General features: G+C 41.0%; 1 protein-coding gene across 1 annotated transcript in view; it reads right to left on the reverse strand.

Moving 5' to 3' along the window:
• The window catches only part of LOC117523377 (max-interacting protein 1-like), a 30,619-nt gene extending 18,181 nt beyond the window's left edge, over positions 1-12,438 (reverse strand). Inside the window, exons 1-3 of the mRNA XM_034184882.1 lie at positions 11,993-12,438; positions 5,989-6,091; positions 1,659-1,688 (exon numbers count right to left, since the gene is read on the reverse strand). Of these exons, the coding sequence (XP_034040773.1) occupies positions 1,659-1,688; positions 5,989-6,091; positions 11,993-12,221 (362 nt within the window). The 5' untranslated portion in view covers positions 12,222-12,438. The remainder of the gene's footprint in view (positions 1-1,658; positions 1,689-5,988; positions 6,092-11,992) is intronic.
• Positions 12,439-25,746: the final 13,308 nt, after the last annotated feature.

The raw sequence follows: 25,746 nt of genomic DNA on the forward strand, positions 1-25,746 counted from the left end.
AAGTACAAAGTCAAACTATTTTTCAGATAAATTTATTCAAAGTCACTGCAAAAAACAGGACCGGACTCTGAAGAACTTCTCTCTTGCAGGAGATCCATTTGTTCAGAACTCTGAACAAAATACTAAAACTGTTTTTATAGAACACATCACGGGCGTGACAAAAAAGCGGACCTTATTTCACGACTTCCTTCCATTATTGGTCTCCCGTGAGCATCGAGAGAGGCCCAGCCCTTGCCCAAAACCTGCGGGAAAACGAAACTGAAAGCAACCTGACCCAATTATTTTGTTCTCAGCGCAAAAACTAGTTTTACACAATTAAGCCCCTAGCAAGCTAAAAATATAACCCTTTAAATAAAATGATTATTTAATACTAAAATATAACAAAATAAAATATAAACCCATAGGTATACTGATATATCCAACATAACTAAACTCATGAGTGTGAGCGGTAGCGTCAGTGAAATTTCTCAACGCTTTTTCGGTTTAGCGTTATCACTTTTTAGTTAGCGGATTAGAGGTTATTGACGCTAACTCTATTAGCTCCACCCATCACTGGTTACATCAAAACGTGCAAATTGAGAAAATGTTGGCAAACACAAAGGAAACAAACAAATATAACCCATCCCCTCAAAATTTAGATGGTGTACACAAAACCACCAAAAACCACCACAACACAAGGGAAGTACTAAGAACACAAAAAGAGGTTTGTGCCCAAAGGAGCAGCAGACGTCATTAAAGTCCTGAGGGCAGAAACCACATTTTGTGTTCTTAGTACTTCCCTTGTGTTGTGGTGGTTTTTGGTGGTTTTGTATGTGAGCACTTCCACCGGGTTGTGTAACTTTGCAGTGTGTCTGTTTTTGTGTGTGTGTGTGTGTTGCATGATTTGCAACAGATACGTTAAAGTGTTACATGTGATGTAGGTTATGTTTGTTTGTGTGTTCTGTCTTTGCATCTTCTCAATGCAAGATGTAGGAATTTTTTTTTATATATTTTTAATTTGTGTTTCCTGGATTCGGAAGTGCTGTGGCCTCTCTCAGCCACCGTATAAACAGGACCTGTCCTTTCTTTCCTACTTAAAGCGATGGTGCATTTATCTTGCCGCGTGTGAACGCGGTGCTCTTGGGTTTGCGGTGGAGAATCTCTCAGGAAGGAGTCCTGTAACCTGGAAACAGGAGGTTCCTCTTTGGTGACTGAGGAAATCTCCTCCAGGAACAGATGCGAGATCACACGACCTTTTGATTTGCCTTGAAAAAATGCCTAGCCATGTGTTCTCCAACAAACAAAACCCCCTTTTTTTTTTACTGCTCTGCATTAAAGTCGCTTACAGGCCCTCAGTGCGGAGATACAGAAACAAGGCGGACTGCAGAATTCTTGTGGTTTATCAGCTTGTTGAGACAGCTGGCTCCTCAGATAAAGTCCCACTGGACCTCATTTACCACAGCAAGCCCACATCCCCCCGATCTGGCTGTATGACGTTTGCATGACCACGATTTGAACTTACCGTCACATGCATTTGTACCACGTTGACACTGGAGCACAATTTGAAAATTATCAGCAAACAATTTGCACTTTATCTTCTTTTTATAAATTTCTTATCTCAGGCATTTTGTACTGAACCTTCTGTCAATTCAAATGACGTCTTTAATCTTGTTGCTCACCTGTTTTTTTCCAGTTCATTGTGCGCTGATCTGTTGAAAAGATAAACACAGAAATGATCAGTGTTAGCCATGCAAAATCTGTTACTGTAAGCAAGGAAAAACTTTATCAGGAATAAAGGTGCAATACTGCAATCTGCATAAATATACTCAACAAAAATATAAACGCAACACTTTTGGTTTTGCTCCCATTTTGTATGAGATGAACTCAAAGATCTAAAACTTATTCCACATACACAATATCACCATTTCCCTCAAATATTGTTCACAAACCAGCCTAAATCTGTGATAGTGAGCACTTCTCCTTTGCTGAGATAATCCATCCCACCTCACAGGTGTGCCATATCAAGATGCTGATTAGACACCATGATTAGTGCACAGGTGTGCCTTAGACTGCCCACAATAAAAGGCCACTCTGAAAGGTGCAGTTTTATCACACAGCACAATGCCACAGATGTCGCAAGATTTGAGGGAGCGTGCAATTGGCATGCTGACAGCAGGAATGTCAACCAGAGCTGTTGCTCGTGTATTGAATGTTCATTTCTCTACCATAAGCCATCTCCAAAGGTGTTTCAGAGAATTTGGCAGTACATCCAACCAGCCTCACAACCGCAGACCACGTGTAACCACACCAGCCCAGGACCTCCACATCCAGCATGTTCACCTCCAAGATCGTCTGAGACCAGCCACTCGGACAGCTGCTGAAACAATCAGTTTGCATAACCAAAGAATTTCTGCACAAACTGTCAGAAACCGTCTCAGGGAAGCTCATCTGCATGCTCGTCGGCCTCATCGGGGTCTCAACCTGACTCCAGTTCATCGTCGTAACCGACTTGAGTGGGCAAATGCTCACATTCGCTGGCGTTTGGCACGTTGGAGAGGTGTTCTCTTCACGGATGATGCAAAGGAGATGTGTTGCACTGCATGAGGCAAATGGTGGTCACACCAGATACTGACTGGTATCCCCCCCAATAAAACAAAACTGCACCTTTCAGAGTGGCCTTTATTGTGGGCAGTCTAAGGCACACCTGTGCACTAATCATGGTGTCTAATCAGCATCTTGATATGGCACACCTGTGAGGTGGGATGGATTATCTCAGCAAAGGAGAATTGCTCACTATCACAGATTTAGACTGGTTTGTGAACAATATTTGACGGAAATGGTGATATTGTGTATGTGGAAAAAGTTTTAGATCTTTGAGTTCATCTCATACAAAATGGGAGCAAAACCAAAAGTGCTGCGTTTATATTTTTGTTGAGTGTATAATGATATTAAAATGTCTGATATTAAAACTGATATTTGAGTTTGTAGCCAAAAATATATAGATGAAGGTGAAAAAAAAAAAAGCACACTGATTTGAGTCCTTTTTTGAAAGGAGGTAGAGCAGAGGGGTTTAATTATTGAATCTTTGCATAGTTCTGTCTGTCTCACACTCTTGTCATATGCGTGCGTGCACACACACACACACACACACACATATATATATTTGAATTTGTCACACAAACACAGAGCAAGCAGGAGTAAAATGGTAAATCGACTGCATTTATATAGCACTTTTCCATCACATCAGACGCTCAAAGCACTTTACAATAATGCCTCACATTCACCCTGATGTCAGGGTGCTGCCATACAAGACACTCACTACACACCGGGAGCAACTAGGGGATTAAGGACCTTGCCCAAGGGCCCTTAGTGATTTTCTGATCAGGCTGGGATTTGAGCCAAAGATCCTCTGGTCTCAAGTCCAACGCTTAACCACAAGACCATCACCTCCCCAGAAGTACAGATAAGGACTTGTGTCAAAAAAGTCTAAGGTGGTTACAGTGCATCCGGAAAGTATTCACAGCGCTTCACTTTTTCCACATTTTGTTATTTTACAGCCTTATTCCAAAATGGATGAAATTAATTTTTTTTCCTAAAAATTCTACACACAATACCCCATAATGACAATGCAAAAAAAGGTTGTTTTTTTTATTTTTATATTTTTGCAAATTTCTTAAAAATAAAAAAACTAAGAAATCACATGTACATACTGTAAGTATTCACATCCTTTTCCATGAAACTCAAAATTGAGCTCAGGTGCATCCTGTTTCCACTGATCATCATTGAGATGTTTCTACATCTTAATTGGAGTCTACCTGGGGTAAATTTAGTTGACTGGACATGATTTGGAAAGGCACACACCTGTCTACATATAAGGTCCCACAGTTGACAGAACATGCCAGAGCACAACCCAAGCATGAAGCCAAAGGAAATGTCTGTTGACCTCCCATACAGGATTGTCTCGAGGCACAAATATGGGGAAGGGTACAGAAACATTTCTGCTTTGAAGGTTCAATAAGCACAGTGGCCTCCATCATCCATAAATGGAATAAGTTCCAATCCACTAGGACCCTACCTAGAGCTGGCTGCCCATCTAAATTGAGTAATTGGGGGGAGAAGGGCCTTAGTCAGGGAGGTGACCAAGAACCCATTGGTCACTCAGTCAGAGCTCCAGCATTCCTCTGTGGATAGAGGAGAACCATCCAGACAAAAGCCACTCCTTATTAAAAGGCACATGGCAGTCAAAAGGCAGCTGAAGGACTCTCAGACCATGACAAAACAAAATTCTCTGGTCTGATGAGACAAAGACTAAACTCTTTGGTGTGAATGTCAGGCACCATCCCTACAGTGAAGCGTGGTGATGGCAGCATCATGCTGTGGGGATGTTTTTCAGCATTAGATACTGGGAGACTAGTCAGGATTGAGGGAAAGATGAATGCAGCAATGTACAGAAACATCCTGGATGAAAACCTGCTCCAGAGCGCTCTTGACCTCAGACTGGGCCGACGGTTCATCTTTCAGCAGGACAGTGACCCTAAGCACACAGCCAAGATATCAAAGGAGTAGCTTCAGGACAACTTTGTGAATGTCCTTGTGTGGCCCAGCCAGAGCCCAGACCTGAATCTGACTGAACATCTCTGGAGAGATCTGAAAATGGCTGTGCACCGACGCTCCCCATCCAACCTGATGGAGCTTAAGAGGTGTTGCAAAGAGGAATGGGCAAAACTGCCCAAAGATAAGTAATGGATCCCCTTGGTATAATACCTGTAAATAATCAGTTTAATTGCCAGTTTTCTTCAGACAAGTCAGGGGGGATAGATACATGAACATTTCCAAGTCACTGAATATGTCTTGAACTTTATTTACATCAGTGATGAAGAAATACAAACAATATGGCACTCTATGGTAAATCTGTGTGGAGTAGACAGTTCTCAAAAACTGAGTGACTGTGCAAGAAGGAGAAGAGTGAGGAAAGCCACCAAGACACCCAGACAACCCAGAAGAAGTTACAGGCTTCTGTGGCCGTGATTGGAGAAATTGTGCATTGTGCATGTTTTGCATTTTGTATCCCCAAAATGAACATGCAAACTCCACACATAAAAGCGAACTTGGGACTTTCTCACTGTGAGGCAACCACAAAGCCATCATGCTGCCCAGTTTCTCTAATCATATTCCCAAAAGCGTTTTGGTGGCTTCCCTCATGAGTCTCCTCCTTGCCTGGTCACTCAGTTTTTGAGAACTGTCTACTATATGTAGATTTACCATACAGTCCCAACCTGTTTGTATTTTATAGTAACATAAATGAGGATGGCACGGTGTCATAGTGGTGAGCACTACTGCCTCACAGCAACTGGATGGAGTTTGCATGTTCTCCTCGTGTTTGTGAGGGTTCCCTCCAGGTGCTCACCCCCACCCCCACCCCGTGATCCTTGATAGGAGTAAGTGGGTATAGAAAATGAATGACTTGACATAAATTAAGTCCAAAACATACTCAGTGATATGGAAATGTTCATGGATCCGTCCTCTGAAAAAAATGGAAGCAAAAGTGATGATTTATTGTAAATTCATTACATTGTACCAATAATTGTCACACATGCATTATATGGTAAATGGGAAAAAAAAGAATTTTATAGTGCTTTTCCATCTGCATCAGAAGTTCAAAGCGCTTTAGAATGATGCCTCACATTCACCAATTCACATCAACACCAATCTCAGGGTGCTGCCATGCAAGGTGCTGGCTACAAACCGGGAGAAAATGGAAATTAAGGACCTTGCCCAGGGGCCTTGAGTGTATATCCTGAAATATCCTGAATACCAAAAAAAAAAAAAAAAAAAAAAAAGGTACATTTGTATTTATTTCTAAATATCTTTTAAATTCTGGACTTAAAATTCAAATGTTCCAATAATTATGACCAGGACTGGTTTTCATATCTCAATTTAAAAGATAAGCGTTACATTCACCTCTCCTCCAGTCTTTTTTAAAAACATTTTCTGCGCCATTTAACCTACCTGTTGAGAATATTGTCCATTTTCCTAGTCTTCAGTTTACGCTGTTTCTGTTGAAGTGCATTCTGGGTAGAAGGGTACGTTGAAGCATACCCATGCTCACATTCTGCAGATTAAAAAAAGAAATCAATAAAGAGGATTAAAAGGCATGGTATTGTTTAATCAATGTGCTGCAATCAATCACATTTCAAAAAAATTAAACCCTAACACATTGTAATCTTAACCCCAAATCATTTTCAGTGCATCCAGAAAGTATTCACAGCACTAAACTATTTTCAGATTTTGTTATGCTACAGCCTTATTCCAAATTGAAGTAAATTCTACCCACAACACCCCATAATGACAACATGAAAAGTTTTTTTTTTTTAATTTTTGCAAATTTATTAAAAATAAAAAAAAAATAAGAAATCACTTGTACATAAGTATTCACACCCTTGGCTCAATATTTTGTTGATGCACCTTTTGGCAGCAATTACAGCCTCAAATCTTCTTGAATATGATGCCACAAGCTTGGTGCACCTATCTTTGGGCAGTTTTGTCCATTCCTCTTTGCAGCACCTCTCAAGCTCCATCAGGTTGGATGGGGAGCGTTGGTGCACAGCCATTTTCAGATCTCTCCAGAGATGTTCATTCGGATTCAAGTCTTGGCTCTAGCTGGGCCACTAAAGGACATTCACAGAGTTGTCCTGAAGCTATTCCTTTATCTTGGCTGTGTGCTTAGGGTCATTGTCCTGCTGAAAGATGAACCGTCGCCCCAGTCTGAGGTTAAGAGCGCTCTGGAGCAGGTTTTCATCCAGGATGTCTCTGTACATTGCTGCATTCATCTTTCCCCCAATCCTGACTAGTCTCCCAGTTCCTGCCACTGAAAAACATCCCCACAGCATGATGCTGCCACCACCATGCTTCACTGTAGGGATGGTGACTGGTTTCCTCCAAACATGACACCTGGCATTCACACCAAAGAGTTCAATCTTTGTCTCATCAGACCAGAGAATTTTATTTCTTATGGTCTGAAAGTCCTTCACATGCCTTTCGGCAAACTCCAGGGGGGCTGCCATGTGCCTTTTACTAAGGAGGGGCTTCCGTCCGGCCACTCTACCACCCAGGCCTGATTGGTGGATTGCTGCAGAGATGGTTGTCTTTCTGGAAAGTTCTCCTCTCTCCACAGAGGAATGCTGGAGCTCTGACAGAGTGACCATCGGGTACTTGGTCACCTCCCTGACTAAGGTCTTTCTCCCCTGAATCACTCAGTTTAGACGGGCGTCCAGCTCTAGGAAGAGTCCTGGTGGATCTTAACTTCTTCCATTTATGGATGATGGTGGCCACTGTTCTAATTGGGACCTTCAAAGCAACAGAAATGTTTCTGTACCCTTCCCCAGATTTTTGCCTCAAGACAATCCTGTCTCAGAGGTCTACAGACAATTGATTTGGCTTCATGCTTGGTTTGTGCTCTGACATGCACTGTCAACTGTGGGACCTTAAAGGTAGACAGGTGTGTGTCTTTCCAAATCATCCAAATTTACCCCAGGTGGACTCCAGTTAAGCTGCAGAAATACCTCAAGGATGACTAGTGGAAAAAGGATGCACCTGAATTTGATTTTGAGCTTCATGGCAAAGGCTGTGAATACTTATGTACACGTGATTTCTTAGGGGTTTTTTTTTTACCTCCGCCAAGGAGGTTATGTTTTTGGTCACGTTTGTTTGTTTGTCAGCAGGATAACTCAAAAGGTTTTGAATGGATTTTGATGAAATTTTGTGGAGTGGTTGGAAATGACAAGAGGAACAAGTGATTACATTTTACTGGTGATCCGGATCACGATCCGGATCCCGATGCTAATGCGTTAGCATGTCTATGGCATTTTCAGTGTTAAAAGTTAGCATTAAGCAGTTGCAGCTGTCATCATGTTCAGGTGCATTTGTTTTCAAATTGTAATATTTCTTAAATTTATTTTTGTTTATATATTAATAATCTAATGATTATTATATACAATTTTAGAGAAAGAGACAAAAAGAAATAGATCACTGTGCCAAGGAGGGAATCTCTTTAGGGTCAGTGACCCTATGGCCTTGTTTAGAGAAGTGTTTCATAAATGTTAAAAATTCATATATTTGCAGTTTAGTTGAATAATAAATTGAATTTTGTCTCTTATTCGTTTTTTGTCTATAAGCATATGCAATATCAATATCAGTGCTCAGATGACAGTAGCTTCTAAGAAAGGTGCAAGTTGCAATAAACTGTGATGCCAAGCGCTAAGGATACATGCTATCCAGTCACAGCAGATGAAACTTTTTTTTTACTACTGAGCAAACATCATTGTTAGACTTTTTTAGGTTCAATGATTCCACAGCGTGTAGATGTTATGGCGTCAGTGACCCCATTCTAGTTTGTAGTTGTTTTTGTTTTTAATACATTTGCAAAAATCTAAACAACAAACAAGAAACTAACTTTTTCACATTGTCATTATGGGGTATTGTGTGTAGAATTTTAAGGAAAAAATAATAATTTCATCCATTTTGGAATAAGGCTGTAACAAAACAAATTTTGGAAAAAAGTGAAGCACTGTGAATATAATTTTCTGATGCACTGGAAGATCAAGTAATTTCTAAGATGCTCGGCAGCTGAGACATTAGGTTCAGAGTCTTGTTCTGACACTGGAAGGGCAACGTGCCAATTTAGTAATTGTTAAAAAAAAAAGAAAAACCTTCCCCTGTTCCAATTCATATACTGTATGGAACACACATTTAAAATTTACATACAGTATGTGAATAGGATGCCTGTGGAGTGGAGACGAAGTGTGCTGGTTCCTATTTTCAAGAACAAGGGTGATGTGCAGAGCTACAGTAACTACAGAGGCATAAAGCTGATCAGCCACAGCATGAAGTTATGGGAAAGAGTAGTAGAAGCTAGGCTTAGAAAAACAGGTGAAGATCTGTGAGCAGCAATATGGTTTCATGCCGAGAAAGAGCACTACAGATGCAATGTTTGCTCTGAGAATACTGTTGGAAAAGTACAGAGAAGGACAGAAAGAGTTACATTGTGTGTTTGTGGACTTAGAAAAAGCTTATGATAGGGTGCCAAGAGAAGAGTTGTGGCATTGTTTGAGGAAGTCTGGAGTGGCAGAGAAGTATGTTAGGGTAGTGCAGGACATGTACAAGAATAGTGTGACAGCGGTGAGATGCGCAGTCGGAATGACAGACTCATTCAAGGTGGAGGTGGGATTACACCAAGGATCAGCTCTGAGTCCTTTCTTGTTTGCAGTTGTGATGGACAGGTTGACAGATGAGATCAGACAGGAGTCCCCGTGGACTATGATGTTTGCAGATGACATTGTGATCTGTAGTGAGAGTAGAGAGCAAGTTGAGTCTAGTCTGGAGAAGTGGAGATATGCTTTGGAGAGAAGGGGAATGAAAGTCAGTAGAAGTAAGACTGAGTACATGTGTGTGAATGAGAGGGAGCCCAGTGGAATAGTGTAGTTACAAGGAGTAGAAGTGGTGAAAGTAGATGAGTTTAAATATTTGGGGTCAACTGTTCAAAGTAATGGAGAGTGTGGTAGAGAGGTGAAGAAGAGAGTGCAGGCAGGGTGGAGTGGGTGGAGAAAGGTGGCAGGAGTGATTTGTGACCGAAGAATATCAGCAAGAGTGAAGGGGAAAGTTTACAAAGCAGTAGTGAGACCAGCTATGTTGTATGGTTTAGAGACAGTGGCACTAACAAAAAGACAGGAGGCAGAGCTGGAGGTGGCAGAGCTGAAGATGTTGAGATTCTCTTTGGGAGTGACAAGAATGGACAAGATTAGGAATGAACATATCAGAGGGACAGCTCAGGCGGGACGTTTTGGAGACAAAGTCAGAGAGGAGAAGAAGGATGCTGAGGATGGAGCCACCAGGCAGGAGGAGAAGAGGGAGACCAAAGAGGAGGTTCATGGATGTGCTGAGAGAGGACATGCAGGTGATTGGTGTGACAGAGGAAGATACAGAGGACAGGGTGAGATGGAAACGATCGATCTGCTGTGGCGACCCCTAATGGGAACAGCCGAAAGACAAAGAAGAAGAAGATGTGAATAGGATATATTCTGGAATTGGATCATATCAGAAATCTGCTCCAGTGCAACACTTCCAGAAGTGCACAGAGCCATCACCTGGAAGAAAAATGTAACCCAAACCCTTATCCTAACCATAAAACATTTAAGATCACATAATTTACAATGTTTCTAGGCAGCTGAGATATCAGGTTCAGATGGTCATTCTTACACTGGAAGAGCATGATGCCTTTCCAGAAAATGGCACTCAGTTTAAGGCAGGGGTCACCAGCCCTGTTCCTGGAGTTCACCCGCCCTGCATGTTTTAAAGGTCTCCCTGCTGCTATCAAAGCTGATTTATCATGTCTGGTGATTGCTAGTTTTCTAGATTTTGATGGGCTGAGCACACCTGACTTAGTTAAATAGCAGTGGGCAAAGACAGGAGAGTTGGGGAAAACATGCAGGGCAGGTGATCTGCAGGAGCAGGACTGGTGACCACTGATTTAGGGAGTGCAAAAATAAAAAAGTAAAAAATTCTGAATTTTCCCCAATTTCAGAATTGGGCCTGGACCACATCTGAAAATTACTCCAGTGCAAATCTTCCAGAAGGGTGCAATGACATGGTCCGGAAGTCAAAAGCATTTTTCAAATCTCCACCAGAAAAATTATACCCTAACCCTTATCTTAATCCCAACACTAAATTATTTAAGATAAGGTGATTTGCAGTGATGCTAGGCAACTGAGACATCAGGTTTCATGGCCTCTTCCCCGACACCATCAGATTAGATAGCGCAAATTTTTGACCCAATTTGCATACAGTATGTGTGTACACACACACACACACACTTGTTATATATATATATATATATATATATATATATATATATATATATATATATATATATAAACAATTTTTTGGTGGTGTATAAAATGTCTTGTTTTTCTTTTTGCACTGTGCAGTGCAATTTTGTTGCCCCCTCCCAACAATGACAATAAAGACTATGAAGAACACTGAACCACATTCCAGAATTAATACACAAAATGAATTAAAAAATAAATTCTTCTACACAATATCATCATAGACGATATTAAAAAATGAATAAAAACCAAAAAAAAAAAAAAAAGTTTATTTAATATCCAAGAAATCGAGGACAGTTGTGGTGTTTTTGACACACAGGTTAAATATCTTAAAAACTGTCTAATTTTCAAAAGGCTTAAAAGCGCAAATTATCACCACCATAAAATATTTAAAAATGACCTACAAGTTTCATTTTATCTTTATTGAAGAAAATGCATCAGCATACAAACGGTAGATGCAGCGGTAATGTCGATGCCTACAAATACCATGAACCCTCCTTCCCAGTAACATTTGACGTCATATGCGGACCAATGAAAACCCTCCAATTTGTTCCATGTGCAAACCATGTGAACAACACATACAAGGAAGCGCACGATGCTCACCAAAGCGACTGCTGAGGGCTTTAAAAATGAACCCATTTGACTTCGAGAAAAAAAAAAACAAAAACATATAATTTACTATTTGCGCACGCCGTTGGCAGAATGACACGTTGAATTATTGGATATAATTTGAGTTTGCACATTATTTTCTCGATCCTTTTTTTTTTTAAAGGGGCTATAGCGTGTCGTAAGGCGGAAATAGGAGACATCAAAACCTTAAATATAAAAGATGTAAGGTTAGCTAAAATATTATTATATAAATGGTGCTCAGAAGGCTGTACACGAGAGTAGATCGTTAAGCTGGATGGTATTTTTTGCAAGAAGGAAACAAAATAATTCGCATTGATTTACAATTAAGTTTTGTTTTTTTTATTAAATGCTAATTTCTAATTGTTGGATGAATTTTTCAAAAAAAGCAGGTTGGGATGGATTTGAGGCAGTCGGGCCACAGTTTGCCCGCTGCACGTCTTTTGTCGCCTCTATTGTTGTCTGCACGGCACATTAATATGGAGAGAAAGCTCCTGTGTACTTACTTCCGCTGTTTTTCTCGATATTTTCTATGTAGCTGGCAGCGTCGAGCAGCACTTGCACGTTCTTCATAAAAGTGCCGATTCGGTCCATTGCAGGACATTTGTCGTACAGAACGTCGTCGAACGAGCAGTCGGACATCTCCGTGAAATCCTGCTGGTCCACGGACGCGTCCGACTCGGACAGGACCTCTTCAGCTTTCAGCTCGTCGTGCTGTCGTGTGTACTTCACCATATTTATTAGTTTATTTATTTTTTTCTTTAAAAAAAAAAAAAGTGGTGGCTGCGACGAATAAACTGCGCCGAATTGTGGTTCCGTTTGCGCGGCGAGCCGGATGACTGAAATGAACTCGGCTGGATGGAATCGCCGTCCTTAGCCTCAGACACTTGCCCTACTTGGTGGATAATCCCTCCCACTAACGCATGCACATTACATTCTTTGTCAACTGTGCCATAATAAATCCTCATTATCAATACTGCAGTGGAAATAAGAGCGCAGTTCTGTGCACTGACGTGGCAGCTTCCATGAATTAAAGGGGTCATTTTGTGCAATCCTCAGAATCCCAAAAGTCTGTGTGCAAGTAGAAACACAAACTTCAGGTCGAAAATGTCTAGTGTTAGAATTTTGTAACACTCCAGAAGTCAAAAATGAAACAAACATTAAGGGCCTATTCACACTATGACATGAAGTGCATACTAGAGTACTGACGGGGACTGGAAGGAGAGAGCATATCTCACCCATATTGGCCTCTCTTCATTGGCTTCCTGTTAATTCTAGAATAGAATTTAAAATTCTTCTTCTTACTTATAAGGTTTTGAATAATCAGGTCCCATCTTATCTTAGGGACCTCGTAGTACCATATCACCCCAATAGAGCGCTTCGCTCTCAGACTGCAGGCTTACTTGTAGTTCCTAGGGTTTGTAAGAGTAGAATGGGAGGCAGAACCTTCAGCTTTCAGGCTCCTCTCCTGTGGAACCAGCTCCCAATTCAGATCAGGGAGACAGACACCCTCTCTACTTTTAAGACTAGGCTTAAAACTTTCCTTTTTGCTAAAGCTTATAGTTAGGGCTGGATCAGGTGACCCTGAACCATCCCTTAGTTATGCTGCTATAGACGTAGACTGCTGGGGGGTTCCCATGATGCACTGTTTCTTTCTCTTTTTGCTCTGTATGCACCACTCTGCATTTAATCATTAGTGATCGATCTCTGCTCCCCTCCACAGCATGTCTTTTTCCTGGTTCTCTCCCTCAGCCCCAACCAGTCCCAGCAGAAGACTGCCCCTCCCTGAGCCTGGTTCTGCTGGAGGTTTCTTCCTGTTAAAAGGGAGTTTTTCCTTCCCACTGTAGCCAAGTGCTTGCTCACAGGGGGTCGTTTTGACCGTTGGGGTTTTACATAATTATTGTATGGCCTTGCCTTACAATATAAAGCGCCTTGGGGCAACTGTTTGTTGTGATTTGGCGCTATATAAAAAAATTGATTGATTGATTGATACCTGGCAACATTTGAACTTACACCAAGGGTGCGAAGCGTAACTAGGGGGTGTCCGAGGGCATTCCCAAGCTCACTAGAGGTGGGCCATACCAGGAATTTTGGTATTGATCTGATACCAAGTAAATACAGGCCCAGTATCACCGATATCAATACAGATACTGATACTTTTTCATATTTAAGCTTCATAGATCCAAAGGATCCAAAAGACCTAGGATAGAATATTGCCAAACATTGTACGTGACAACAAAATACTTTATCACGATCAACATTTTTGTTTTAAAAAATATCACTCAACACAACTTAAAATCTCCTGAGGTAGAGGGCTGACAAACCACAATACAAGGGTGCGCTGCTCCATGTTGAGTGACACAGCGCAGCGCTGCTCTTACAGACATAATAATAATAATAATTCTGTTTATTCACCAGACACTTGTCCAAATCCACATAATACAGATAGTACAAAAAAAAACACACACACACACATCAGGAGAGACCAGGACAATCAAACAACATAACACAAAAAAGAACAAAATAAACGAATTAAAATATATACAAACATTTTATCCAGTGCGCTCTCAGCCTGGATGTATACCTTGCGCTACTCACAGTTGGATTTGAGAGTGCCACCATGATATTATTGGAAGAATCATCCAGGCGTGGTATAAACTTGTACGTTCAATTTCTTAAAAGTGCATGAACTGTGCTTACTCCTACAGACACAAACATCTGGCTAGCACTCCCTCCTCTGGGAACCTTAAGTAAAATTCTTAAAGCATCGTTGTATGCTACTTGTAATTTCTGCATGCTGGACTTTTTGTAAGAAGACCAGAGGTGTGCAGTGTAGAGTGGTGTGCAGTATGCCTTGAACAGAGCCACTTTAACTTGAGTGGAGCAAAATGTAAATTTATGGGCTATAGTGTTTGCCTGCACATATAACCTACAACACTGTCTGTATATGTCATCATCGTCATTCATATCATCTGTAATACAGTGACCTAGATATTTGATCTTTTTACACACATCTATTATTAGACAGTCTGAACACAGGAAATTTGAGACTTTTATCCTGTTTAGCTCTACATATTAGAACAGCGCTTTTGCTGGAATTATACTTTATGTCAAATTGTAAACCATAGTCAGAACATACATGAAAGACTCGTTAGCAGACTTTTAATGAGCCTTTCATTGGATTCAGGTGTGTTGGAGCAGGGAGACAACTAAGAGTGTCAGGAAGGTGGCTCTCGAGGAACGAACTTGGCCACCCCTGATATAGCGCTTTTCCATCTGCATCAGACGCTCAAAGTGCTTTACAAATAATGCCTCACATTCACCCCGATGTCAGTGTGCTGCCACACAAGGCGCTCACTACACACTGGGAGCAATAGGGGATTAAAGACCTTGCCCAAGGGCCCTTAGTGATTTTTCAGTCAGGCTGGGATTTGAACAGAGGATCTTCTGGTCTCAAGTCCAACACCTTAACCACTAGACCATCACCTCCCCTAAATGGGGAAACAAATGGCCATCACACGCACACCCATGCAAGACATGGAACACGGGCGTAAATACTATGACTGTCCCGCCCAATGTGGGATGGTTGGCAGTAGAGGTGGGCAGATCGATCCTAATATCGATACCAACGCTGGTATTGATATTGAACGATCCTCATGTAAAAAGATCGATACTCAAGCTTTTTTTCTCTCTCGCACATACTGACTGCTGCGCATGCAGATTCATCAAAGTCTACTCTCTATCTGTAAGAGCTGCGCTGTGTCACACAACACAGAGCAGTGCACCCTTGTATTGTGGTTTGTCAGCCCTCTACCTCAGGAGATTTTGTTTTAACCTCTTAAACCCTAGAGTCCCTAAATTTGGGGACTTGCCCTGTTTTGGAACATTTGAACACTCATAAATAACCAATGCTGACACCAACATACACTTATTATACATAAAGTCTACAAAAGTATCCACATATCAACTAACCACAGCTGAAACGCCAAGCAAATAGAGACATAAATTGGAATTCATTTTTGGGGAAAAAAAAAACCCCACCTTATTTACTCCTACCAAGTATTATTTACTTTCAATGATTTGTATCCACAACATCCCCTAGGACCTGTCTTTTAGCTGATCCAAACTTTTGCATTTTTGACCTTGTACAAGCTGAGAAATAAATCATAATGTATGAGTATGTGATTTTGGTGAAATAGGCTCTAGGGCTTAACGGGTTAAGTTGTGTTTAGTGATATTTTTTTGAACAAAAATGTTGATTGTGATAAAATATTTTGTTGTCACATACAATGTATGGCGAAATTCTATCATAGGTCTTTTGGATCCTTTGGATCTATGAAGCTTAAATATGAAAAGTATTGGTATTGGTATCGATATCGTTGATACTGGACTTGTATTTACTTGGTATCGGATCAATACCAAAATTCCCGGTATTGTCCACCTCTAGTTGGTAGCGCTGGAAGCAGATTCACAAAAATCTCTGAAATGGCAGCGAAGGCGTGCTACAGGGTTCCAAATTTCTTGTCTCCGACATAGGTTGATGTAGTCCAGCAAATGGCGCCATTAAACTGGTGGAGCTAGACGTTTGGGGAAGGTCAATTGACTCGCACAGGATGTGGTGTAACCTTTGCCATGAGATGATGGGCTCATCTGTAGCGCACCACACAGAGCATTAAACTACGGTCTCGTTAGCTACAAATGACAGCAACAAGCCGTTGGTTTTGTCGCTTGATGGGCGTTCCTGGAGCATGCACACTACATCTCTATAAAATATCTTGTAAATCAAGAGGTGTTATCTGGTTATAAAACAGCATTTTTATATTTAGATGTGTATATGTTTTGCTAACTTTTACAAAATATGTCAGAAACAGGTTTATACAGAAATAAGATGTTTCAGCATGTTGAGCTTTCATCTTGGATTATTTTCTTTGCACAAACAACTGGCTGATGTTACCCTGCCTGTTCACTCGGATTGACAGTCGCCATGTTGCGTCACTCAGTATTTGCATACAATATCTTGGCCCCACCTACCTGGTGGCACAGTGACTGTTGTCTCTTGCCGCTGCAAATGGCCACTCTGGTTGAAAATGGATGGCAAGTTGTTGCTTTGCCTCTGTCACTTGTAGCTAATGTGACCGTACTTGAGCGTAGCTTGGCAGAGCTGATCGTCGAATCAATGTTTGAGAATGGCAGGTGCATTTGGAAACTGTGCAAGGCCGTCCACGCAATAACGCGCAGTGACACGCAGTGTTTGCAAACAGATTGTGCAATGTTCACAACTAGTTCATGCAAGTGACACAAAAGCTATGCGTGCCAGAAATTTCGAATGTTTTGCACAGTTTATGCACAGTTTATGATGAGTTTACTCATGGGATTAAGCTTGGGATACTTTTGGAACGGCTCCTACTATTTACAAATTAGTATATACAACCCCAATTCCAATGAAGTTGGGACGTTATGTGAAATGTAAATAAAAACAATGCAATGATTTGCAAATCCTCTTCAACCTATATTCAACTGAATACACCACAAAGACAAGATATTTAATGTTCAAACTGATGAACTTTATTGTTTTTGTACAAGTATACTCAACAAAAATATAAATGCAACACTTTTGGTTTTGCTCCCATTTTGTATGAGATGAACTCAAAGATCTAAAACCTTTTCCACATACACAATATCACCATTTCCCTCAAATATTGTTCACAAACCAGTCCAAATCTGTGATAGTGAGCACATCTCCTTTGCTGAGATAATCCATCCCACCTCACAGGTGTGCCATACCAAGATGCTGATTAGACACCATGATTAGTGCACAGGTGTGCCTTAGACTGCCCACAATAAAAGGCCACTCTGAAAGGTGCAGTTTTGTTTTATTAGGGGGGGATACCAGTCAGTATCTGGTGTGACCACCATTTGCCTCATGCAGTGCAACACATCTCCTTCACATCATCCGTGAAGAGAACACCTCTCCAATGTGTCAAATGCCAGCGAATGTGAGCATTTGCCCACTCAAGTCGGTTACGACGATAAACTGGAGTCAGGTCGAGACCCCGATGAGGACAACGAGCATGCAGATGAGCTTCCCTGAGACGGTTTCTGACAGTTTGTGCAGAAATTCTTTGGTTATGCAAACCGATTGTTTCAGCAGCTGTCTGAGTGGCTGGTCTCAGACGATCTTGGAGGTGAACATGCTGGATGTGGAGGTCCTGGGCTGGTGTGGTTACACGTGGTCTGCGGTTGTGAGGCTGGTTGGATGTACTGCCAAATTCTCTGAAACACCTTTGGAGACGGCTTATGGTAGAGAAATGAACATTCAATACAGGAGCAACAGCTCTGGTTGACATTCTTGCTGTCAGCATGCCAATTGCACGCTCCCTCAAATCTTGCAACATCTGTGGCATTGTGCTGTGATAAAACTGCACCTTTCAGAGTGGCCTTTTATTGTGGGCAGTCTAAGGCACACCTGTGCACTAATCATGGTGTCTAATCAGCATCTTGGTATGGCACACCTGTGAGGTGGGATGGATTATCTCAGCAAAGGAGAAGTGCTCACTATCACAGATTTAGACTGGTTTGTGAACAATATTTGAGGGAAATGGTGATATTGTGTATGTGGAATAAGTTTTAGATCTTTGAGTTCATCTCATACAAAATGGGAGCAAAACCAAAAGTGTTGCGTTTATATTTTTGTTGAGTGTATTTGCTCATTTTGAAATGGATGCCTGCAACACGTTTCAAAAAAGCTGGGACAGTGATATGTTTACCACTGTGTTACATCACCTTTCCTTTTAACACTCAATAAGCATTTGGGAACTGAGGACACAAATTGTGAGTGTCATGATTGGGTATAAAAGCAGCATCCTCAAAAGGCTCAGCCGTTTACAAGCAAAGATGGGGTGAGGATCACCACTTTGTGAACAGCTGCATGAAAAAGTAGTCCAACAGTTTAAGAACAATGTTTCTCAACGTTCAAGTGCAAGGGATTTAGGGATTCCATCATCTACAGTCCATAATACAATCAGAAGATTCAGAGAATCTGGAGAATTTTCTACACATAAGCAGGAAGGCCGAAAACCAACATTGAATGCCCGTGACCTTCAGTCCCTCAGGCGGCACTACATTAAAAACCAACATCATTGTGTAAAGGATCTTACCGTGTGGGCTCAGGAACACTTCAGAAAACCATTGTCAGTTAACACAGTTTGTCGCTACATCTACAAGTGCAAGTTAAAACTCTACCATGCAAAGGGAAAGCCATACATCAAAAACATCCAGAAATGCTGCCGCCTTCTCTGGGCCAGAGCTCATTTTAAATGGACAGACGCAAAGTGGAAAAGTGTGCTGTGGTCTGATGAGTCCACATTTCAAATTGTTTTTGGAAATCAAGGACGCCGTGTCCTCCAGACAAAAAAGGAAAAAGCCCACCCAGATTGTTACCAGTGCAAAGCCAGCATCTTTGATGGTCTGGGGGTGTGTTAGTGTCCATGACATGGACAACTTACACATCTGTGGTGGCACCATCAATGCTGAAAGGTACATCCAGGTTTTGGACCAACACATGCTGCCATCCAAGCAACGTCTTTATCAGGGACGTCCCTGCTTATTTCAGCAAGACAATGCCAAGCCACATTCTGCACGTGTTACAACAACGTGGCTTCATAGTAAAAGAGTGCTGGTACTAGACTGGCCTGCCTGCAGTCCAGACCTGTTGCCCATTGAAAATGTGTGGCGCATTATGAAGCGGAAAATACAACAACAGAGACCCCGGACTGTTTAACAACTGAAGTCATACATCAAACAAGAATGGGAAAGAATTCCACCTACAAAGCTTCAACAATTAGTGTCCTCAGTTCCCAAACGCTTATTGAGTGTTGTTAGAAGGAAAGGTGATGTAACACAGTGGTAAACATACCACTGTCCCAGCTTTTTTGAAATGTGTCGCAGGCATCCATTTCAAAATGAGCAAATATTTACGCAAAAACAAAATTTATCAGTTTAAGGATTTGCAAATTATTGTATTGTTTTTATTTACATTTTACATAACATCCCAACTTCATTGGAATTGGGGTTGTATATGTCTTTGTAGGGTAGGAGGAGCTATTTGAGTCGATTTCAGTTTTGTTCCAAACTTTCGTTTGTGTCATTTGATCAGCAGTTTCATGACGTTTGTAACATGTTGATTCAATCAGGTATTCATTGTTATCCACAGAAATATTTGGAGACTGTATGGTTTCCACATCCCAAGTTGCTTGCATTTTGCTACATACAATCACCTGCCATTTTATTAGGTACACCTTGCTAGTACCAGGTTGGACCCCCTTTTCCCTTCAGAACTGCCTTAATTCTTTATGGCATAGATTCAACAAGGTGTTGGAAACAGTCCTCAGAGATGTTAGTTCATGTTGACATTATAGCATCACGCAGTCGCCCATTCAACCAGTCTGTCTTTTCTCATCTGACGTCAACAAGGCATTTTCATCCACACAGCTGCCACTCATTGGATGTCTTCTCTTTTTCAGAGAATGCTAGAGATGGTTGTGTGTGAAAATCCCAGTCGATCAGCAGTTTCCAGAGTACTCAGACCAGCCCATCTGGCGCCAACAACCATGCCACATTCAAAGTCACTTAAATCCCCTTTCTTCCCCATTCTAATGCTCAGTTTCAGCAAATCATCTTCACCACATCTCGATGCCAAAAATGCACTGAGTTGCTGCCATGTGATTGATTGATTAGCTAACTGCATTAACAAACAATTGAACAGGTGTACCTATTAAAGTGGCCAGTGATTTAATAGTTCATTATGTCACCATTTAAGTGTTCATTGTATTTAGAAAGGGGCAGATTGGTGCTCATGGTTTTAAAATACAGTTGCAGTTGTCTAATTTATAGAGTTAATCCAATGTTTCTTTTGCGGTTTTTGTCATTACCCATAATTCTCTTCACATTGATCAGGTCTTTCAGGAATATGACTATCCTAAGAGATTGTCAAAGCTTTGGGGACTGTTGGCAAGGCAAACCGCAACTGCCAGTAACTTTTGTTCAGTATGTTTCTTTTGCAACATACTGAACTCTTCCAATGATTTCACACGCATGTGCTCTTGCGTAGAGATGTGTTGCATTATGGGAAATGGCAAAACACAGAATTGAGGTCATGTTAGTGCACTGAGCCTATAGCGTATTTTTGGCTACATACTTTAATATCTGTTTGAAGACACTTGGCGACTATTACTAGCTTGCTGAAAAAGTGGTTATTACGACTTCTTTCATGGGATTTGTCTTGGCCCATGCCCCTCCCGTGGAGCTCGTTTAATAAAAATCATTGTTTGATTCATTTGACAGTCAAACCGCCCCAAACTCACAGAAAGTGTAAAGTAACTCTCATGTTATCTGTTCAGTGAAGGGAGGATTCGAATCTTTAAATTGATTTCATGTTGAGCCTGATGTTTGTGTTCTCTTTGATTGATTAAGAAGTCATTTTTCTGCCAGACTGTGAGGGCTGGAGGAGGACAGCGGGGACTGGGACGGCCTTTAGAAGGGCAGCCATGCATGCATGTCTGTGTTGTGCCTCTGAGACAATGGGTGCACAGATGGCTGGCCCGCTGCAGATGTGACCAGGCCTGTAACGGACGCCTGTGAGAGAGAACACCTTCCCATGGAGTCTATTTCAGCCGCCTGGAAAGAACTGATACACCTAGACGCTGAAATGTGGACAACTGGCTGGTTGCAGCTAAAATGAAGGCTAGCTTCAATAACCGCTAATATGCTAACTGAAAAGTTAACTGCGATAACACTAAATCGGTAAACCTAGAAATGATTGAACTGAAGCATCTGCTAATAGCTAACACTTACTATGAGTTTAGCATTAGCATGTTTTTTTTTGCTGTAAAACCCAGAAAATCAGATCTTAAAGCTGCAATTTGAATATGTTGTAGCATAAACATTTAGGTTTCCAAAGAGGTTTAGCATGTCAAGAACAGATGATTATCAGGATGTACATAATTAAATAAAATTCAATCAACATACAGTTTATTCACAGCATGAAAACTATTAAATGGATAATAAATATTAAGAAATAAACACACATGGAAGATAGTAATTTTGATAATCTGTGACGTGACGCCTCCATGTCCTTGAGGTGATGCTTGTTGCCTTCGTGTGATGTCAGTTTACTTTTTTGGATTCCTGTTTAAGCTCCAACAGGAACAGACATGCATGATTTTAGGCATTAAAAATGTTTTTAACCATTAAACTTTATTCAGAAAAATATTAGCTGACTTAAAGTTAGCAGAACCTAATGTAGTAAGCTAACTAGTCCACTTATGGTTTTCAAGGTTAGCTGAAAAGTTAAGCTGTAAAGGCTATCACTAAAAGCATGTGTGTTGGTAACAGCCATCATGGGGGGGGCTCATTATTCCGAAGGTCCCTACAGAAGGCCAGTCAGCTAGTTAGCTAGCAGGCTAAAAGCATGCAGCAGTGACTATCCAGTATTCTGAAGGCCCAAAGATACTGTTCAAAACTGCAGCGAAATCTTTCCGTTCTCTAATCGTCCGCAGGATTTGAAAGTTTCTTTGTGACACGTCCTCGGTTGACTTCTGGTCTGGCAGCAGGGAAGTGCTAAAGCTCCGGGCATCTGCCTGCACTCCTGCGCCACTTGGGCATTTCCATCGAGCATTATGCCGTCTCCACGTCCAACCTGATGGACCTACAGACCAATGGACCTTTGGAATATTGAATAGTCACCATGGCTAATGACAAAGTTAGCTTTCCTAATTAGCTGTTTAGCTGAACTGTGCCCATCACTGGAAACGCGGAGGGTCCACTAATCCTGCCGTCCACTGGTCTTAATCTCTTTATATTATTTGATGGTGTATATTACAACCCCAAACTGATTTTAAAGTTCACAAATAAATCTAATACTTTCAAATAGCAAACAAACCAGATCCACTTTTGTTCAATTTACAAAAATAAAAACATGATTCTGTTGATATACTCCATCAATCACCTTTTATCGTACTGTTGTCTATAATCTGTTAAATTGAAAAACAACAATGGTAACTCACCATAATTCATTTTTTATTTTTTTTAATTGTCCCACTTTTGTAACATTGCTTAACCGATCATAAATGTAAAAACAACTTCAACATGCTCTCCTTAATACTAGGATTGGGACTAGTGGACTCCTGGACTAGTGGAAAGTTCCCCTGCGGATTACACCAGTGGCTCAGCTGTCACCGAAGAGGCAAAGTCACACTGTGTGCTTTTATGAAAGAAGATGCCAAATGTCCAGCACAGCAGGGACACATGAGGGTTTTTAGGTGATTAATTAAACAAAATAGATGTTACGTCTGTGTGCGCTGCGTTTGCCCCGAGGTTGCAACAGGACACTCCAGCAGGTGCAAAGAAAGCTTTACCTGCTCCATCTTATCTGTAACACTGTTGGTGCACTGAAGACCTCAGTGTTAAGTTTTGTCACATACAACATTGTTCAAGCAAGAAATACTGCTTGAGTTAAAGTCTCCAGATGATTAACTATTGGAACCGATTGGTCAAAGGTCAAGATCAAACAAAACATCACCCAAAAACTATGCTTACCACAATATCTCTGCTACCAAAATGGATTGAGAGTTTTTCAAAAGTTCATGTTGATCAGTAAAAATTTGTGCTCAATCAGTGTAATTGACTTTATGATGAAGTCAAAATATGAAGTTGCATATAAAAAACCCATATTGCTCGTCTATATTTGGTCACTTGAAGCTCACTGCATATACAGTATTGCTGACAATAATTATTCATACTCAAAAAAACAAACATATTTGTGTGCAGTCCTTTGTTTTTCTATTTTTTTTTTTTTTTCTTCTGTTAACTTCTGTTTTTGCTCAGTCTCCCCACATTGGATCTGGTATCGAGCTGCATGTTGATTTTGCACAAGCATTGTGCTGGATGGCCTTCCTGATGCAACTTAGGGTGTACAAGAAGAATGTTTGCACAGGTGGCCTCAGACCGGGTACCTACTGGAAGGCAAACGTACTAAAAGTGAAAAAAAATGGAAAATGTGACAAAAGAAAATTAAGTTCTTATTGTTAAGCAACAGTAGCCTTAAGTCCTGTTTGCACTTTCATGGATTTGCATCCCAGGAAGGTTATGGTCGATCACGTGACAAACCGGTGTGCAAAATGTACAGTTGTTCAATAATGTGACCTACTGTATGGTTTGATGACATAAAGCACCAGTGGCGTGTGCAAAAACTGTAGAATGCCTGTAGTATAACTTTAGCACAACCTTGGTGATTCTGGAAAACTTACCGAGGATGTCACGTCATATACAACAATGTTATGGGCTCCATAGAAATGCAATGGAAATTTTCTTTTCAATCACCTTGAAAATTCCATCATCTTTAAATCAAGACCACTGCACAATGATGGAATATCCCAGTGCACCATGGACACCCTCCAGGATCCTCAAAGGCTTTACAAGGAATAGACAAGGTTTCAAACCATGACATGACCTTCCAGGATGCATATCCATGAAAGTCAGAACGAGGCTTTAGTGGTCACCAGGACTCCGCGAATAGCATTAGTAAGTCTCCTCAGTTGCTGCCTTGTTTTCACTTGAGGTCGCCACAGCAGATCCAAGGTAGATCTGCATACCGATGTGGCACAAGTTTTACGCTGGTTGCCCTTCCTGACGGAACTCCACATTACATGGAAAAATGTGGCAGGGTTGGATTTTGAACCAGGAGTCTTCTGGACCAAAACCAAGTGCACTAACTACTTGGCCACCACCCCTGCACCCTACGAATAGCAATAAGACTTAACCTCCTAAGACCCGGAGGTTCTCATGAAACAAAACTCAGTATTATGGTCTAGACAACCAAAAATGTCATGTCCACATATGTGGATTCCAGGCCCTAGGAGGTTAATAAATCACGCACAAACAAAAGACCTACTTTACATGTGTCTGCCTGGGCCAACATTCCTATTTAAACTTAGAAGAATAGCTGGAAATACAGTTATAGGATGCCAACATTGTCCAAAATATGAGGTTCACTGGGCCTCACTAGCTGTCAGAATCCAAAATTTCAAAGCCAAACATGCAGTAGTTTTTATGAAATTGCTGACGGAAATGTTGCAGACCGACTCACTCACTCACTGACTCCATTATGCCTCTGCTTTCCCCACTAATCCCGGGCAATAACAGTCACTTTTAATGTGTTTAAAACAACAACATATTTCCGAATTAATATTCATTCCTTCGATGCATCGCCGTCTTTGACCTTTCCTTGTAAGAGCTGTTTGTAAGATGGGGGTGGTGGAGGTAAAGACCCCGTCACTCCCCCAATGGGAACACCTGTTGGAGACACCAAATCCCCTCTTTGTCTCCAAGACCCCTCTCAGTGTGGATTACCATGGCAACGGCCATTCATATCACAGCAGAAGACTCATTATACAGCTTCACACGGTCAGCTATCACTCAACGCCGCGCATTGTTTTAGGCGGACGAGGCTTATTTTCCCTCAGTGGATGCTTTAATTCAGACCTGATGTCTTATTTTGTCTGGAACCAGCATTAGGACTGGATATGAATTGTTGTGTTGCACATAAAATGCACAAGTATCCCACACCAACAAGACATTCATGTTTTAAACTGTTTAAGTTTGGATAAGAAGCGATTTTTCAGAAGTCACAGAGCAATTAAACATCTACGAAACCATAATCCAGGATTTATTACATCAGCAGGAAGGTGATTTTTTTTTTTTTTTTTTTTTAAAGCAAATGACTTTGAGGCAAAGTGACTGTAATTTTGGGCACTTTAAAGGGAAAAGCAGGAGACAGAAATAGTAACATAAATACAAGCATGAGGGAGTCAAACAACACAATATACAGTGGATATAGAAAGTCTGCAAACTCATGGGCTTTATGTCGTTCAATACAGAACACAGGCTTCTCTGTTATAAAATAAAAAAATGATTTCTTTTCAATCCAAACTGAAAACAAATGTCTGCAACTTGCAACTTGATATAAATTATATAAAACTATCAAAGCCAAAATAATGTGTTGCATAAGTAATGACAACCTTTAAAACACAAGTAAATCATCACTTTTACAGCCAGTTTTCAGGGATGAATACATGAACATTTCCAAATCGTTGAAGACACCCTGGACTTCACTCACATCAATTATTAAAGCTACAGTGTGTAGGATTTAGTGCCATCTACTGGTGATGTTGCAGATTGCATTGTCATTACTGGTCAGGATTTT

The sequence above is a fragment of the Thalassophryne amazonica genome, chromosome 13 (genome assembly GCF_902500255.1).
Source record: "Thalassophryne amazonica chromosome 13, fThaAma1.1, whole genome shotgun sequence".
Lineage (NCBI taxonomy): Eukaryota > Metazoa > Chordata > Actinopteri > Batrachoidiformes > Batrachoididae > Thalassophryne > Thalassophryne amazonica.